This window comes from Pelobates fuscus, chromosome 3 (assembly GCF_036172605.1).
Source record: "Pelobates fuscus isolate aPelFus1 chromosome 3, aPelFus1.pri, whole genome shotgun sequence".
Classification (NCBI taxonomy): domain Eukaryota; kingdom Metazoa; phylum Chordata; class Amphibia; order Anura; family Pelobatidae; genus Pelobates; species Pelobates fuscus.
The window spans coordinates 301,255,627-301,275,711 of record NC_086319.1 but is presented as its reverse complement, the minus strand read 5'-3'; the positions used below and the strand labels follow the sequence as shown (position 1 = coordinate 301,275,711).

Below are 20,085 nucleotides of genomic sequence, written 5' to 3'. Positions count from 1 at the left end.
TACAAAAAAACTAAACAAACTAAAATGTTTTATGTCCCCTAGAAGTCAAAATTAAAGTATAACATACTTATTCTCATTGTTGGCATCGTATCTTGGACTTGGGTCCTGGTCTTCTCCATTCACGTCATAGCTTGCAAAAGGATCCTGAAGAGACATGATTGTTAAGTCACTCTTCCAATGCATTGTATGGCTGTACGTGCAGCGTAGGTCTACTAATAATCATCAAACTAATAAAACGATGAACAACAAGGACAACTTACTCTTTATATAGAGGATCAAATATCCAAGCCATACAAAAATAGCAGAAATCCTTAAAGTGGAAATATAATTTTCACAGCAATGCCTACTGAATAAAACAAGTCCAAATGTTGGAAGATGTGTGAAACGTTTATAGTCCTGTTTAGGAACCTTAAACGGCAGCTGGGATTGATAAAACAAAACCTTACCATGGATATTCAACGTTGTGAATCACCAGTTGTGATTTAATGGCTTTATTATCAATCCTAGAAACACTGAATACTTAAACTGTGAAGAAATGTGTTTTAGGAACTACACATGATAACCTAAAAGAACCATCACATTTAGTGTAAAAATCTGAGCATGTCTGCGATAGACAACCTGGAGATTCTGTTCATTAACTCTGAGACTGGAATAAAACTTTTATTTTCCAAGTGTGATAATGGACTATAATTGCGTCACATACATTCCATAGAAGCAGTAACATTTACTTTGGAAAAGGAACCTTTACTTATACATCCCCAGATATTTTTGGATAGATTTGTTTTGAACAAGACAACATTCCTAATGTTAATGTGTCTACAGATTTTATAAGCAGTAAGACTTCTCATTTAAAAACAAAAAAACAAAAATGAACATGCTTGAGGGGCAGTAGGGATTTTAAAAAAAAACAAAACAAAAAAACCCGCTATTTAGAAAGAAGTGAATTGCAAAACTCTGCATGATTCAACAACAACTATCATTCAGGCAGAGAGAAGGAAAGAAGAAAAAGAAAGAAGAGCAAACAGAGGAGAAGGGAGCATTATGTGTTTTGATGTCACTAGCCTGTCAAAGAGATTTTTTTCTATTATGTTCATACAAACTCACATAGTTCTGGATAAGATCTGGATGGTTCCTCTCAACTCCGTCATCCAGTATACTGATAACCACATTCTTCCCAGTGTAACCTCGCTGCCAGGCCGCCATGACATTCATTTCAGACCGACAGCGACTGCTCTTATCTGTACAGTGCTGCAAAAAAACAAACAAAAAAACATAGAAACATAGAATGTGACAGCAGATAAGAACCAGTCGGCCCATCTAGTTTGCCCAATTTTCTAAATACTTTAATTAGTCCCTTTCATTATCTTATAGTTAGGATTACCTTATGCCTATCCCACGCATGCTTTTACTCCTTTACTGTGTTAACCTTTACCACTTCAGCTGGTAGGCTATTCCATGCATCCACTACCCTCCCAGTCAAGTAATGCTTCCTGAAATTATTTTTAAACCTTTGCTCCTCTAATTTAAGACTATGTCCTCTTGTTGTGGTAGTTTTTCTTCTTTTAAATATAGTCTCCTCCTTTACTGTGTTGATTCCCTTTATGTATTTAAATGTTTCTATCATATGCCCCATGTCTCGTCTTTCCTCCAAGCTATACATGTTAAGATCCTTTAACCTTTCCTGGTAAATATTATCCTGCAACCCATGAACCAGTTTAGCAGCCCTTCTCTGAACTCTCTCTAAAGTATCAATATTCTTCTGAAGATACGGTCTCCAGTACTGTGTACAATACTCCAAGTGAGGTCTCACCAGTGTTCTGTACAATGGCATGAGCACTTCTCTCTTTCTACTGCTAAAATCAATCAAAATAGATCATATGGAGAGTTCCATGGTGACACCACCATCCTGGCCAACCATCTTGAATTATTCCAGTAGCTACCTATTTTTGCTGCCAAGCATTTTACGTAAATAAGGTATGCAGTTTTACCTTTCGTGCATAATCTGACACATCATGAAGAGAAAAAAAAAAGTCTTGTGTAAGGAATAGACGTATTTGATTCTGAACAGAAGTGTGAAAGTGTTGTTGCATTACAGTGTTGTGGAGTGGGGCAGTCTTTCACTCATCCATTTCTTCTGAAAAGGCACAATACCACATACACTGCCCACATCTCTCCTCTGTCACGGTCAACAGTTGGATAAAGGCATTAACTCTGCTGGTTTCTCTTTAAAAAGGTCACTCCAGGCTGATACGTAGCATTAAGAGACTGTCTGCAAAAAGGAAAATCTCAGAAGCATCTAAAATGTAGTAATATGTTTGTTAAAGGGTTACTCCAGCCTCTGTGACCACGTTTGCTTTTAGTAGTAGTCATGGAATATCTTGGGTGGAGAGAGGGGCTGGTGGACTCTATTGTCCCTGTCTGGTCCGCTGAGTGTTAACGTAGCTCCCTAATATGAGATAGTGGCAGACCAGACGTTTATGGTCCATTTTCCTCCTCCCCACCATCTCTATCCCTCTTCTCATTTTTTACTCTTCTGTTATCCAGCTTACAATTCCCACAGGAGCCTGGGTGATCACAAATGATACATAAACTTGGCTTGCTTCATTTCCACCTGTATGATTGCACTAGCCTATTTTTTGTTGTTGTTGAAAGTCTGAACAGTCTCCCCTATGCATCCTCGTGTATGAGCATTTCAGCATTTTAAAAGGGTGCATTGTCGAAGGTCCACAAGCACGTTTGTTGGGGTGTCATTTATTGGTACTTAGTCTCAGAGTAACTTGGTACTAGCCTAATAATGGGGCACAGATGACATGTACCTTCAATTTGCATCTATTTTATTTATAAAATATTTTATCAGTAAGGATACATTGAGATTTCTCTAGTTTTTTAGTATGTCCTGGGTTCACAAACACTGCATTGTTAAAATAGGATACAATATTACAAAAAGAGCAACATACATATCTATACACACATATAGAAATTAAACACAGAACAGATCAGAAATAATGTCAACTGTGATTACAGGTGCATTTTGTATTAAGATATGTTGCCATAGATCTCAAAGTATTTTTAGATTGGATGAACATCTGACTGTGTCCGTGAAGTTATCTAATTGACAAGCCTTTTTGTTTAGTTCTTTTTCCATTTTGGTATTCTTTTAAACATGATAAAGAATTCTCAAAAAAAGTGATCATGAAGCAGGAATCTATGTGCAATGAATCTGTATGTGCAGTGTTTCTGCTCGAAACATTGCACATAGATATATTTCTGCCCCGGCACACGTGACTTGGGCTGCTTGAAACTGTTCCAGGATGCCGAACGTTAAAAATTACATCTGTCGTTGCACACAACTGCCAGGGGAAGCTCGTATGTCGCCTCCCTCGGTGCGCTCTCTTTCAGCATTTTGTATAGATTATGTATTAATATTGTTTTTGTATTTTATTGTAACCTATTGTATTAATGCAATGTTTTGTGGACCCAGGACATACTTGAAAATGAGCGAAATCTCAATGTATCTTTCCTGGTAAAATATTTTATAAATAAATAATACTGTGCATATTGTTGTAAAAAGGAGAGCACTCACCAGGTACCACATATTCGACCAAATGGGGTCATTGAAGTACATGAGGTTAAGGTCTGTACGAGCATGCCGCTTAACTCGTTTCTTGATTTCCTGTTGCTGCACCCACTCAACCTGCAAATAATGAAACAGACAAGTAAGTGACACAATCCTTTCTAAAACAGTCATGTTCCCCAGCGTTATAACAAAGTGATAGGTTAGTGTACGAGAAAATTAATTGAGATATAAACTTACACAGAGTGAATTGCACCTCTAAACAAGACTTCTTGCTGAGAATCTATGAGGTTGATGCAAAATTGCTATTTCGTTTTTTATTTAAAAGAAGTTGGAGGCAAATTCTAACATTCCCAAAATGTAAATTTGCTTTGGATCACTGAACTGCGCTTCCTTATATTGTTTGAACAGTTATAGGAAAAATGACTTTGCAGCTTCAACGCAGTGTGATAAGGGCATAATGCTATATAGATATGGACTATATGGCACTTGTGTAGTTACAGATCATATCATCACATACAATGCAGATCTGCATTCATGCATCATATGTGATCAGCTGTACCTCATCAGTCTTTCTAAAACTGCATTTAGAGAAAATACTTCTCTTGGCATGGAGACAGCTTTTTACATTTATTTAGCTCCTAATAAATTGCATTTTAATTTACTTTTACTACAAAGTAAAGATTTCCAAAAATAGCAATCTTAATGGAAAAAAAAGTAGCATTCAGTACTTGAACTTTATTAACTTTGACATCAAACTCTTCCTAAACACTGACAAAACCGTTACAATGACCTTTGGAACTGTACCTAAATTACGTAAACTACAAAATCAACAATTGTGCATCAGAACAGATTCAAATGGCACACTGACAGCATGCTGCTCTTTCAAATATCTAGGTATGTTGCAAGACCCCAATCCTTTGGTCTTCACATTGAAAAAAATCTCTTCAAAACTTTATCCAAAACTAGGTGCCCTGTACAGAAACAAATCCTGCCTAAGCCCTACAGTAAGGAAACAGATGCTAATGCCGGTCATTGATTATGGGGATGTAATGTATGCACCCGCACCGCAAACCCACCTTAATAAACTTAATACGTTATATAATTCGTTCTGCCACTTTTTACTAGATTGTAATTACTTTACCCACCACTGTGACCTGTTAAAAGAGCTACAATGGCTGTCGCTGGAATCCCGACACACTCATCTTTCCAGCCTTGTGCATAAGAGCATTTCTGGGAAGCTCCCACCCTACCTGAGTAGAATGCTCTCCCCGGCTGTTCCCACTTCCTATAAGCTCTGATCTAGTACTAGCACGATATTTAGCATACCGCAAAACAAAAAATAAAGTGGCTCGATCCTCCTTTTCCTACAGAGCACCGCAATTATGGAATAACCTCAGGGACACAGTCAAATCTTCATTCAATCTAAACTCTCAAAATCTATGGCAACATACCTCAGCACAAAATGCACCTGTCATGGTTGAATATATTTATTACCTGTTATGTATTAAATTTATATATGTGTATATTGTATTTTTGTAATATTGTATCCTATTGTAACAATGCAATGTTTTGTGGACAAAGACCCAGGACATACTTGAAAATGAGAAATCTCAACATATCCATCCTGGTGAAATATTTTATAAATAAATCATTAAGAATTGATTGTACAAATGTAGGACAAGACAATCGTGAAATGTCTCCAGTTCAGAGCAACTGTTCACCTTCTGTCTAACTTTGATATTTAAATCCAAATTTTAAATATTTATTTAACCCACCACAAGTCACTACTAGGTGAATGGACCCTATCGTAACAAACGACATTGATAAGTTCTAAAGAAAAACACACAAAGAGAGGAATGAAAGGGAAGAGAGCCAGAGGAAAACACGTAAGGAAAATAAATTAAAGAGAGTCTAGTTATTATCCCAATAAAGAGATCCTATGAAAATATTTTGAAGTGTCATGAACTATAAGAGCAAGTCTACCCATATTTATAAAACCTGTGTTTGTTTCTGTTCAGTTTTAGTAGACTCCAGCAAGTCTAGAAACATCCAGGTTCCAAAAGGATATTTAGTGGGAAAACTTGGAAAGTTTGTCTGAGAACCAAATCTTACAAATTATGTTAGTTGGGGCCCATCATTAGACAAAACATACAAAACATACTGTCCTTGGTCCCAGAGGAGTGGCAGCCAAGTGTAAAGGAAAGCCTTTGTGTATCAGTTTCTGCTGACACTGCACTTCGTGGACAGGCGGGTGCCAATATTTATGTTTAAGAAAATGGTTGCCAATCATGAGGCACTAACGCTTCTGATTGATTGCTTGTTTTATGACTAAAGATAATAAATCATATGTGAACAGAGATGAGACCATGTTTCAAGGATAGAATAACCATTGTTAAATTATTCAAAAAGCAAACAATATGGATAAAAAAAAGCAAAGTCAAAAAATGGTCAGTAGAACAATTCTAGATTGAGAATAACTACAGTGAGAATTTTGAGTCAAATTCAACCTTTATAACAATACTTAAACACCTTGCTTTATAATATTTTTAACGCTAACAAAGGTAATAAACTTAAGACAGCAGATGGAACCAAACATGTATTCCTGACCCTATAGTGTTAAAGCCACCATCTAGCCCCCCCTGGGTCCCTCATGCCTCCCTAAATATAGCAACAACTCTTACTTGTATTCAATCCTGAAGCTGTAGCTCTGCATGCTGTTTGCCTCAGAAAAGCAGCTGTCTGCTGACATCATCAGAAGTGGTGGCCTGATCCAATCACAGTGCTTCCCCATTGGATTGGCTGAGACTGACAAGGACGCAGATCAGGGGCAGAGCCAGCACGACTCAGTTCAGTGTCTGCATGCAGACGGAGGAGATACTGAATGTTTGGATGCATTTTAGGCAGCCATGACCCAGGAAGGATGTCTAACAGCTATCTGAGGAGTGACCAGTGAAGTTATCACTAGGCTGTAATGTAAACACTGCATTTTCTCTAAAAAGGCAGTGTTTACAGCAAAAAGCCTGAAGGTAATTATTCTACTCACCAAAACAAATTCAATAAACTGTAGTTGTTCTGGTGACTATAGTGTCCCTTTAATTCCAGTATAAAATACATTAAAGGAAACAAGCACTATATCAGTCAGCTCAGAAAAATATTTATAGCATCCTAATGCAGTAGTAAGAAGGGTAACTGGCTGGGGTGCCGTTGACAATACGTGCGACCAACCTGCATACCAGCCAAGGTCAGTGGTGGAGAGCAATCAGAGGCTTATATGTTCGCTTATTTTCACATTTGCTGCTGGTTACCACACACCCCTAATTTTGACACCTCAATGTTTGCCACTTCAAAATACTTGAGTGTAGGAAGTGTAGATATGCAAATAGACAGATTTGCAAAAAAAAGAAAATAGTATGAGATGAACAGTCGTACAAATCACAAGGTCTAACAATTAAATGTATGTAAATTAACTGACTGATATACCTAAAGGCATTAAATGTCTTTGAAAACGCTTCCCATTCAAGAATTATTCTCATGTAGGATACACATTAATATAGGAGCTCCTAAAATGAACAGGCAAATGAGATTACTCAAGCTAAATACTCTATGTGGTTAAGGTAATATATTACCATATATAACAAACATGTATTCCTGACCCTATAGTGTTTAACCCACTGTAAGGAAACCTAGTATATCCACTACCCATTCGGTAGTTTCCTTCCGAACGGCCAGAGTAGCAGTAAATTATAACTCTCCCTTCGACAAAATAAAATAAGCGATTCCCATACGAATAACAGCTTTCCAAGTAAATTCCCTTAGTAAAGCAGACAGGTACCCAATTATCAGCCAAAGTCTAGATGAATGGTATAACAGAACTCAGGTTTAATGATGCCACACTGGCTTTTATGCAAGTCCCCGTGCAAGGGGACCTCCCATAGGAACATAAATCATATAGCCAATCAGAAACAGAAAAATAGTTAAACACTCCCAGTACAGTATAATTTCCTCCCCTCGACCTGGAGATAATTAAGGCTGATATGAAAGTTATATGAAAGTAGTAACTTCATTATCTCCTTCATTAACCCCTTAAGGACTGGACTTTTTTTGCGATGTTGTACATTTGCGACCAGGCATCTTTTTACACTTTTGTGGTGTTTGTGTTTAGCTGTAATTTTCCGCTCTCTCATTTACTGTTCCCATACAAATTATATATTGTTTTTTTTCAGGACAAAAGGGGCTTTCTTTACATACCATTATTTATATAATCTCATGTAATTTAATTTTTTTTAAATGAAAAAATATGATGAAAAATTGAAAAAAATACATGTTTTTTGACTTTTATGTGAAAAATCTTTTACTCATCTACAAAAGCGAATGAAAAAAACTGCTAAATAGATTCAAAATGTTGTCCTGAGTTTTAAAATACCCAGTGTTTACATGCTTTTTGCTATTTTTTTGCATGTTATAGGGCTATAAGTACAAGTAGGATATTGCGGTTTCAAAACATACATTTTTAAAATGTATCAATAGTGACATTGTAACACTATTGTCTGTCATAAATCGCTGAACACCCCCCCACATGTACATATTTTTTTTAAAGAAAAAAACCAGGGTATTCAATATGGGGTATGTCCAGACTTTTTTAGTAGCCAGTTAGTCGCAAACACTGGCCAAAGTTAGCGTTCATATTTGTTTGTGTGTGAAAAAAGTAAAAAAATAAATTGAACGCTAATTTTGGCCAGTGTTTGTGACTAAGTGGTTACTAAAAAAACTGGACATACCCCATTTGCAATACCTTGGGTTGTCTTCTTTTGCAAATGGTATGCCATCATGGGGGTAATTATCATTCCTGGGCTACCATACGCTCTCAAAGGCAACGTAACCAACCTGGCCATTTTCAATGTAAAAATATTTGACCCATATATTTGACCCTGTAACTTTCAAAAACTCTATAAAACCTGTACATGGGGGGTACTGTTATACTCAGGAGACTTTGCTGAACACAAATATTAGTTTTTCAAAACTGGAAAATGTATCACAACAATTTTATCATCAGTAAAAGTGCTGTTTGTGTGTGAAAAATGCAAAAAAAGTCACTTTCACTGACAATATCATCGCTGTGATATGTTTTACTGTTTTGAATCACTAATATTTGTGTTCAGCAAAGTCTCCCGAGGAAAACAGTACCCCCCCATGTACAGGTTTTAGGGTGTCGTAGAACGTTACAGGGTAAAATACAGTGATAGCAAATTAAATTCTCTGGACTTTCGGCCTGGGTTGGCAGGCAGGTCCCTTAAATTGCAATCAATAAAATAACTTAATTATGTAAAAATATTACATAAATACGCACGTAGAATTTAATTATATATGTATATTTATATATTTGAAGTCAACGTGTATATTTATATAATTATTTATGTAATTTTGTATATGGACATATGAATAGTTCGTATTCTTTTTATTTATTTATTTATTTATTTATATATATATATATATATAGATATATATATACAATTTCATTCTAAGTGTATTTTGATATAAATATATATATATTAATATCAAAATACAGTTAGAATAAAATTTCGTATAGATATATAATTTTTATTATTATTTTTACATGTTTAATTTAATTTAAATTACTTATTATTTGTATTTTATAATATATATATATACAATATATATAGTTATTATATATATTATATATATATACACGTGTGTAATTTAATTATAAGTGTATTTTTATATTAATATATGTACATATTAATATAAAAATACACTTAGCATGACATTATATATATATGATATATAGACATATATTATATAGGTATAATATATGTCTATATATCATATATATATATATATATACACATATATAATAATTTTTTTTATTAACTATAACTTACATTTTTTTTTTATTTTACACTGGCAGGGAGACTGCCTGTCAGCACAGGCAGTCCCCCTGCAGGCAGACACATGGACACCTATTGTGACCATGTGGTCGCCCTGTTGGGCGATCACATGGCCCCAGGGGTCCTAATCCGCCATGGGGAGACTGTCTGGGCTGCAGGCAGTCTCCCCACAACGGGAGCACCGCCGATCGCCGCCGGGGGAACGACGGCGATCGGGTAAGTACATTTTAAATTTAGGACGGTTCAGGACCGTCATCGGTCGGCAATGAAAAAATGCCGATGACGGTCCTGAACCGTCCTAAATTTAAAATGTACTTTACCCCCTTAAGGGGTTAAAGGCAGGGTTTGCATGAAAATGCTTGCATACAATGATTATACTCACCAAAACAACTACATTAAGCTGTAGTTGTTCTGGTGACTATAGTGTCCCTTTACTTTTGAAGTTAAAGGGACACTCCAGGTACCTAAACAACTTGTGCTCATTTGAGAGTACATAGATGGATATAATAAAACAAACTATTTTTCACCACCATGCAGCAACCCTGACACTGAGGGCTAAATAAATGAATAAAAAGTAGTCACTCATTGCACCTTTTCAATGCAGGATCATGTTTCTGGTCCCGTAGTTCCATAATCGATAATTGCAAGAAAATCAAAAGGTGACAGCACTTACAGTAAATCCTGACAACTTCAGCGAGGCAGATTCTTAGACGCACTGGTTTAGTTATGCAATGCACATGGTTGAGAGCAAAACATAACTCCTAGTTTTTGTACCTAGTTTATTTACTTTAATTTTTTTTTACGGTTTTTAGCCTGCATTTAAAAAATATATAGAATATATTTAATGAAGGTGTGTGTGTGTGTGTGTGTGTGTGGTGTCACACACATCATTTTTGTTTCTTGATTTGATAGCATAGGCATTACTCACCTCTGCCAGCAGTATCATCCAATTGTGTAACAATGCTAGCGGGGCCGAGTCTAGGTCTACTAGCATCTTTGGTGGGGCATGCACTCATGAGTCAATGAGAGAAAGAAAAAGTACAGGGAACACCACCAAATCCCTCTACCGCCTACTCAACCCATGTATTACTAATTCCCATAGAGAATAATTACTCTGCCGAGACGAAAAGCGGAAATGACAAGTTTAGGGAGGAGATATAATTGGATTCCAATCTGCTAAGGATCCTGATTACATAACAGATATAAATACTTGGCCTTAAAAAAGGTGATTTAATGAGACAGGTGATCTTTATTATGTTAGTCCAATTATAAACCATATCATAGCATACTGCAGTACTCTGGTTAGTTTGGATATATCTATACCGTTGTGCTCAAAAGTTTACACACCCTTGGAGAACTGGTAATATATGTTTATACACCCTGTTCCAAATTATTATGCAAATTATATTTTTCTCATTTACCTAAATAATTGATGTAAATAACAGTCAGCATAATTCTCATGTTTTCAACTATTAAGAGTACAATTCAAATTTTATTGAACAAACCTCCTAATAAGTACAGTAATTTTTTTAAATAAAAAAAAACTTACAGTGCACTGTTCCAAATTATTACGCACGGTAAGTTTCAAAACACTTATAGGTTGTAAAGAACTGAAAATCGTCATTTGTTGTGTTTGCAGCATATTTACTGAAATCAAAAGCTATTTCAATCAAACTTATAACAACATTTTAATTTTTAAACATTTTAACAGGTCACGTTACATTTTAACATAGGAGCATTTATTTGATAGCAGCTTCACAAGTCTTGCATCCATTGAACTTGTGAGTTTTTGGACAGTTTGTGCTTGAATTTGTTTGCAAGATGTCAGAATAGACTCCCAGAGCTGCTGTTTGGATGTAAACTGCCTCCCACCCTCATAGATCTTTTGCTTGAGGATGCTCCAAAGGTTCTCAATAGGATTTTGCTCAGGGTAGGATGGAAGCCACACCATGACTTTCTCTCCTTTTATCCCCATAGCAGCCATTGATGCAGAGGTATTCTTTGCAGCATGAGATGGTGCATTGTCATGCATGAAGATTATTTTATTACGGAAAGCATAGTTCTTCCTTCTGTACCAGGGAAGAAAGTGGTCAGTCAGAAACTCCCCATACTTTGCAGAGGTCATCTTTACACATTTGGGGACCCTAAAGGGGCGACCAGCTCTCTTCCCATGATTCCGGCCCCAGCTCTCTTCCCATGACTCCACCACCGCCTTGCTGACGTCGCAGCCTTGTTGGAACAGGGTGGCCATCTACCAACCATCCACTACTCCATCCATCTGGACCATCCAGGGTTGCACGGTACTTATCAGTGAACAGGACTGTTTGAAAATTAGTCTTCATGTATTTTTCTGCCCAATGCAGCCGTTTCTGCTTGTGAGCATTGGTTAGTGGTGACCAAATAGAAGGTTTATGCTCAGTTGCAAGACTCTGGAGGACTTTACACCTTGATGTCCGTGGGACTCCAGAGGCTCCAGCAGCTTCAAATATCTGTTTGCTGCTATATAATGGTATTTTAGCAGCTGCTCTCTTCATCCGATGCATGGATCTGGCAGAAAGCTTCCGCAATGTGCCTTTATCTGCACGAACCCGTCTGTGCTCTGAATCAGCCACAAATCTCTCAATAGTACGATGATCACGCTTACGTTTTCATGAAATATCTAATGTTTTCTTACCTCGTCCAAGGCATTGAACTATTTCACTCTTTTCGGCAGCAAAGAGATCCTTTTTCTTCCCCATATTGCATGAAAATGGTGCTCTGCTTAATAATGTGGAACACCCTCTTTTAGTAGTTTTACCTTAAATTGGGCTCACCTGGCAATCTAATTATCACAGGTGTCCGAGATTGTTTTTTAGTGATCAAAAGAGCCCTGAGACACAATGCCATCCATGAGTTAAACTGAAAAAAATAATATTTAATCTTTGTGACATTTAAATAGAATTTGCATAATAATTTGGAACAGTGTGTATGTATATATTTTTTTTCCATATGGGATTCATATTCAACCTTGGGTTATAACAGAATGGCACAATCATAAAACAAAACATAGCAACAAAGAAAAAAAAATAACCACTGTTCAAAAGTCTGCATATTCTTAGGTCTTAATACTGTGTATTGCCCCTTTTAGCATCAATGACAGCATGCAGTCTTTTGTAATAGTGGTTTATGAAGCTACTAATTCTTGTAGGTGGTATAGCTGCCCATTCGTCTTGGCAAAATGCCTCCAGGTCATGCAAAGCCTTCGGTCGTCTTGCATAAGCCACACGTTTTTCTTCCCAGAGTGGCTCAATGATATGAAAGTCAGGAGACTGATGGTCACTCCAGAACCGTCACCTTTTTCTGCTGTAACCACTGGAGGGTCAACTTGGTCTTGTGTTTAGAGTCATTATCATGCTGGAAAGTCCAAGAGCGTACCATGCACAGCCTTCGTGCAGAAGAATGCAAATTGTCTGCCAGTATTTTATGATAACATGCTGCATTCAACTTGCCATCATATTTCACAAGATTCCCATGCCTCTAGAGCTCAGACATCCCCAAAACATCAGTGAGCCACCACCATGCTCCATAGTGGGGATGGTATTCTTTTCACTATAGGCCTTGTTGACCCCTCTTCAAACATAGCACTTATGGTTGTGACCATAAAGCTATATTATTGTCTTGTCACTCCAAATTACAGTGTGCCAGAAGTGGTGAGGCATGTCAAGGTGTTGTCTGGCATATTGTAACCAGGCTTTTTTGTGGGATTTGCGCAGTAAATGCTTATTTCTGGCAACTCTACCATGCAGCTAATTTTACCACATGACAGGAGGCTTCATATTTGCATATCTCTCTTTACTGAAAACTCCATAGAAACATAACCAATCAGAAAAAAAGTTATGATGCCCATAAAAGGCCCTGTCTAGGACATCACTTCCTCTTTCTTTGCTGCTCCAGCCTACAACAGGTCAGAGTATTTTTACCTCTCTGGTATATTTAAAGATTTTACTCTATTCTCACTTTATACTAAATATTTATCCCTCTGCTGCACCTGGCTATCTATACCTGTCTCCCTATATCCCCACATTCAGTGTATCTCCCATCAATCACTATGTTATCTGACTCTCTAATTATCTGTTTCTGGTCGGGCAGTCCCCGGGCGTCACGGCTGTCCGTGCCGCGCTCGCCGCGCGGACCTGCCCTGCTGACACTCAGGGGACTGTGCGGGGACGGGTGGCCGGGACGGTTATTGCGTCTTTTTCGCTTGCGATACCCACGATGCCCACCTTCCCTGCTCGCACGGCGGATCGGGAATCACCCGATCACCGCGCCCTGCATCTGGATTAACCCTTTCAAGGGTCCCCCTCTCTAGACACATTCATTTATTGATACAATTATTTTTATTCTCATGGATATATCTCTCATGGTGCCTTACACTGGATGATTACATGTTGAGCATGCACACAATCTATGTATTATTGTGAAGCCATACTAGATCACGGTTGTTATACAACACATATACTGTACCTATAACAGGACCAACTATTCCACTGTACCCTACAAAGGGCATATTGTGTTACTGTACCCTACAAAGGTCATATTATATTACATTATTGTACCCTACAGAGGGTCATATTATATTACTGTACCTGACGGTACAAATTTGTGTGGGTGTCCTCTGGGTATTTTTTCATGGCACACCACCTGGGGTGACCCCCCCCAGATATGCATGCAAGGTCACTGGCAGACCATTACCTTCTATGTGGGTGTCCTCTGGTTTACCACGGCACGCCACCCGGGGTGAACCCCGATCATATGCACGGAGGCCTACGCCTCAACTTTACCACTGATTAATACAGGCATATATGGATGTTTAAACACTGCCTGTCAGTTTTACATTAAAGCAACAGTACCATGCTGGATACGATTTGACGGCAGGATCACTAAGGAAACTGGGTGTATTGTGGTGTACCCTTCACAGGGATGCATATATGTATATTTCTGTGCCTAGTGTACATATTGAACGTGGGTGTCCTCTAGGTTACCATGGCACAACACCTGGGATGAACCCAGCCGAAAAGACGTGGGTCCTGCGGCTGCAGACCTTATGGAGACAGGCCCCACGCGCCTCTATAATAAGCCTGCATAATTAAACGTGCATACAACTCTGGCGTACATTTGTGGTGAACCCGGCTAACCAGAGCAACACCAATACCAGTCAGTCGCGCCTGCACCGCGGCTCTCAGTAGCCAGATTAATCTAATAGAGGTGACCCTTTACACTTGGCACAAGTATTCATACTCCCAGACAAACTAAAACAGGCAATTCAGACCGTTTTACCTGGGTGATCCCCAATTCTACCAGGAGTCTGGCACCCCTACGTGCTGACCCTCAAACACTACTCCCACTGACTACCACTATCTCCCAATAGGTCGGGAACGAGTCATGGTGGACACTCACCCTTTCCAAGATTTCTAGGCAATGATAAACGCCGCAGTAGCTGCCTCAGTGGAGAAGGTTCTGTTATGAGTTCTGCCCCACACCGCTTGATGGAGACCTCAGGCCCACAAGCCTTCGAGTCAAACGGCAAGGGAAGGGCTCCAGCCCCCCCGCCACCAAGGTCAAGGGCAAGACACCCATCAAACAGACCAAATAGGCAGAACACAGGGTATCCAAATCCCGTCCGCCACAATCTTCCGACTAAGAAGACTATTGCGAAAAGTTTTACTCTGCCATTTAAGAGGAAGCACCTCTAGTAGCTTTAAATCCTGCAATGTAAACATTGCTGTTCCATCAGAATGGCAATGCAGGGCTAAGCAGACTGGGACATGGCACCCAGATCACTTCAATAAGATAAACGGATTCTCAAAGTTAACCCAGCACTTATCAGGTTTGAGGCCTCACTGCAGTCCAGAGGGCACGTGACCTGTTAACAGCTAACAAAATCAGGAAAGCTATAACACCCAATTTAATACAAATAAAATTGCCATACTTTACAATTTTGACTGTAGATCTTTGTAAGAATTCTACAGTATGGGAATGAGGAGGGCCTAAAATTAAATTATTTCTCAAAATAATTAATTAGAATCTCCAAGCAGATTAGAGAAGCTTTGGCCTGAGGGAGCATAATTCAAGTCTAAATGTATGTATTGCAGCAAATCCAATATTGCCTGTTAACTTTATTTCCCTTTTTATCTTCTTTATTGTAATATCATTTGATATTTATGAAACTGGATGGCCAAGTAAAATAAAAAAAATAAAAAAATACTGAATATTTTTCACGAGAGATTATAAACAAGAAAGTAACAGCGTCATAAAGCTGGACGTATAATATCACCGGTGTAAGCTGAAACTGTCCCTTCTCCATTCATCAAATATAGCATAGGTTACAGACAGAAGTTTTAATAGAATGGAAGACCATGGACACAACTGTTTGGAGATTCTTTTCATGGAGAAAGGAGGGGAGACAGAATCAGAAAATAATGTTATGGTGCCACTTGATATAAAGTTTCCGGATAACTAAAACCAGACAGGCCAGCTAGGCCCACCAAACACAAGCACATTCTAAAGGTAGACCCACAAAATCCATTTAATATGAATGAGCATGACAGATTATATCAGATTCCGTACCACTCCAAGGGATAATCTGAATGCATCTTAAAGAAATGCTATAGTGTAAGGAATGCAAACTTGTATTATTAATGCTATAGTGTCCCTTTCCCTAAAAGGATAGGTCCCCAGTGATGGAGTGGATTGGCTATTAAGTGATTTTTTGTTTAAAAAAAAAAAAAAAGCAAGGTTATACTTTCCATGATTAAGGATACATTTATGCTCCTTTTGTAAAATTGTTAGGAAGACCAAAGTAGAAGAGCTACCCTTAAGTACATCTGAAAACACTAATTAAATGAGAGATCAGGATAGTTTGAAAGGATCTATAATGGAGGACTATTATTAGGTTTAAAAGACAAAACTATTTTCGAAGTTTCACTCTGACTCCAATGTCTAGTATACCTTGGGCAGGATCAGCGACGTTAGGCAATTTAAATTTATTCAAGTGTAAATGTTGAATTTAAAAAAAAAAATGAAATAAAAATTAAATATCCCAAAGACATTCGTGACATACGAATATATGAAAATGTGTAGAAATCTTGAAAATGGTTTGCGTTATTAGCTGGGATTTTGTGTAAAGTACCCAAGGGGTTTTTAATCTGTGCAACGGAGCGAACAGTCTTTCTGCATTTAAAGTGGTCAAGAAGTGAATCATCTTCACTTGCTTTTTAATAGTAGACGTGTTTTCTAGACTAAAGTGGTTTAGTTATGTCTTAACATAAGTGATCTAATATGGCTTCTAAACTAGCCAATTTCTAAAGTTAGTTTGTCACAGTATTCATTACAGATTTGTAATACAGAGAGTGACTGCAATTATTTTCTTTATAGTAAGAATTTGAGATTATGCAATTTCCACAAGGAATTTTTATTTAATTTTTCTCTGGAAAGTCAAATTAGACAACACCTATAATGTAATAAAATAGTCATGCTAATTTACTGAAAATTCGCACCTTTTGTCTCACTCAACATTATTGCCTTTAGATTCTAAGGTCACAGGTAATCTTGTTCTGCTTGATATATTCTTGCGAGCATGACTCCCTGCTCTTTGTACCAGTTTGCCCAATTATAAATAATACCAGCTGCACACCTACACTTTGTGAATGTTCCACATCGTACAGCGTGGAGGAAAATGTTGGCACTTAATTATAAATAATTATAAATGTAATAATGCCTGTAGCCATTTCAGCATAGTGGTTGTTTACACCATGTTACTTTTCTAACTGTTCCAGGCACGTAAAAGTCTAACATCTTGGGAAATATGTAGGGTGCTACGGTCATCACAGTTTTTGCCGGTGTAAGTAATGTATCAGTTTTGTGGAAATTTAGATCACGCAGTGAACCATCCCTAGACTCATTAGCTGCAATGGAAATTCATGGACTTACCAAAGCGGAGTTAATTGAAAATAACAGACATGCTATAATGAAGGTTATTAAGCCCACTCGCATCTCAAACGTCTTTGTAAAGTGCCCATTAAACTTCTTGCAAATCAGTCAATCACTATATAGAGAGATAGATGGTTCACACAGTGCAAAAACGTGTGGCACTAAAGAGTTAAGCAACTTTCTCGCCCCTTGATAAACACTCAAATTATGCTAGCGGAGTGTGCCATAAAGCAAGCAGACATTCTGCAGGGACTAAATAATGGAATTTTAAAAATGCTGGCTTTAACTGTGAAATAAATATGAAAGATTAATGACGGCAGGTGGTTTGGATAATTTAGTGCAGGTCAGGAAACAGAGGCCTGGATGAGTTATGAGGTCACAAGCTGTCACGTTATGTTCACCTACTTTTGGATCCAATATGTTACAAAAGAATGAAATAATTAAATTATGTTCAGGCCCAGCTGACAGCCTACGTTACCGAGCATGCAATTTGTCATTATCTAGGACTTCTTTTGTCCACTGATTGCTAATAACTGGCACTCCTATATTTTCCAGAATGCCCAGTCAACCACTTGGTTTTAGCCCACAACTGCTGAAAAGCCTAAAGTTAAACATAGATCTTACAAAAGATTCATTTAAATTTTTTTTTTTTTTTTTAATTAGAACTGTGCAATAGTACTGCTAATGACTTTATTGGTTATCAACAGACTTTTGGGTACTGGACAAACACATTCCCAGTGTAGTCCTAGACCATCATTGCTGCACCAAAGAAAGGTGCTATTCAACTGGGCTGGGAACAGTGGCGTCGCTAGGGGGGGGGGGGGGAGGAGCATGGCCCCCCCTACATCATGCTGTGCCCCTCCCCAAATGCCTTCTGGCCATGTTCTTACATTCTATTCCCTCAGAGGGAGGGAATGCAGGACAAAGCAGCTCAGCTGGAACTGTGCTGGGGCTGGAGGGAGCACGGACAGGCTCCCTGGCACAGGCCCCGCCCACAAACGAAGCCCCACCTCCAACAATAAGCCCCACCCCTGCCGTTAAGCAGCAGACCATGCTGCTGCTGCAAAGGCCAGAAGATGGCTGTCTGACCCCCAGCAACAGCCAACAATGACAGGTAGGCTTGAAATGTGTGTGTCCGTGTGTGCGTGGACTCAGCAGTGTCCGTGTGTGTTGTTATTCCTGTGAGTTGTTGTATAGGAAGGGCCCCAGTGCACTGCTTTGCCCTGGGGGCCCTTAACGCTGTTAAGATGGTACTGCTAGTGTGTGTCAGTGAGCTTCTATTTAGTGAGCTTGTGTCCCCCCTGATCTTCTTTGTAGTGAATAGAAATTGGAAAAAAAAGGAGTGTATACCGCGCCTAGAGGTATTAGTATAAAAAATTATACATACATATATTCGATGGGTATTTCAACAGTAGGTGGTAACCTCAAAATAAAAAGTAAAACATAATAGTGCAATACAGTAAATAAGTAAAAAGGTCAAATAAAGCTATACACAGTCCACTCACATGGGGATGAGCTATAACAGAGCTCAGCTGTGATGCGCCTGGACGGTATAATCCCCGTCTCGTCAGGGGTTTTTCAAGGTGCAGTAGAACGTAGATCATAAAATGAAAATATAGCAGCAAATGGTGAAGTAAGTACTAATAGAATAATAAAAAGTATAAATAGTATTGTACTTACAATTTCTAGAGCATAAAACCTGCTCTAGTGTAAACAGCCTAGGTGGTATAATCCCCACCAAGGATATGCAGGATCCAGGGAGTAAAAAAAGTAATAGAAATATAGAAAAGTATACTATAAAAAGTACTTTAATATATAAAACAATCAAGTATAATAACAGGTATAAAAAAAAAAAAAAAAAAAAAAAAAAAAACTTCTTTGTAGTGAGCCTTGTGTTTATACAAGTGAGTTTGTCTGTAGTAAGCCTGTGTGTGAGTCAGATAGTTTTGTCTGTCAGTGAGCTTATTTGTGCATGTCAGTGAGCTTGTGTGCTTACTGTACAATATATATATATATATACACACACAATTTTATATATATATATATATTTGTAGAAATGGCATACATTTTTTTCCAGGGCTGCTTTGGATTCCCAATTTGGCTCTGCCAGCGAGTGCGCTTTACCGCTGAATCATCTGTGTGAGCTGCCGCACACTTTAGCCCTGTTACACGCGTCTGGGAGCTGCTGTTGACAGGTACTAGTAGTCTAGAGATTGGGACATGGGGTATATGCTCAGCTATCTGTATAATACTATAGTGCTGTTCTCTGTATAATATCCCGGGATAGTCAGTGTTCCCTGTCTAGTGCTGCTCTCTGTCTTGGGATATTATACACAAACAGCCCTGTATAATACAGACAGCAGCACTATACAGGGAGCACTGACTGTCCCGGGATATTATACAAACAGCCATGTATTATACAGAGAGCAGCACTATACAAGGAGCACTGACTGTCCCAATTTATTATACACACAACCCTGTATTATACAGAGAGTACTGACTGTCCAGGGATATTATACACAGACAGTAATTGATAGCTGTGCTGCAAAATGTCCCTGGAAATTTTTTTTCAAATGTTGGCAACTATGGCATTGTATCAAGGGAAATGTGTTAGTTTTTTAATAATCCCTGGTG

At 38.2% G+C, this 20,085-nt stretch overlaps 1 protein-coding gene and 1 long non-coding RNA gene across 4 annotated transcripts in view; one reads left to right on the top strand and one right to left on the bottom strand.

Moving 5' to 3' along the window:
- LOC134603136 (uncharacterized) overlaps window positions 1-20,085 on the top strand; it is a 364,337-nt gene that overhangs the window by 90,052 nt on the left and 254,200 nt on the right. The window lies entirely within an intron of this gene.
- Window positions 1-20,085, bottom strand: part of PCSK6 (proprotein convertase subtilisin/kexin type 6) — a 190,339-nt gene that overhangs the window by 75,835 nt on the left and 94,419 nt on the right. For all 3 annotated transcript variants that reach the window (XM_063448814.1, XM_063448815.1, XM_063448816.1), the window contains exons 3-5: window positions 3,584-3,694; window positions 1,105-1,248; window positions 68-144 (exon numbers count right to left, since the gene is read on the bottom strand). In XM_063448814.1, the coding sequence (XP_063304884.1) occupies window positions 68-144; window positions 1,105-1,248; window positions 3,584-3,694 (332 nt within the window). The remainder of the gene's footprint in view (window positions 1-67; window positions 145-1,104; window positions 1,249-3,583; window positions 3,695-20,085) is intronic.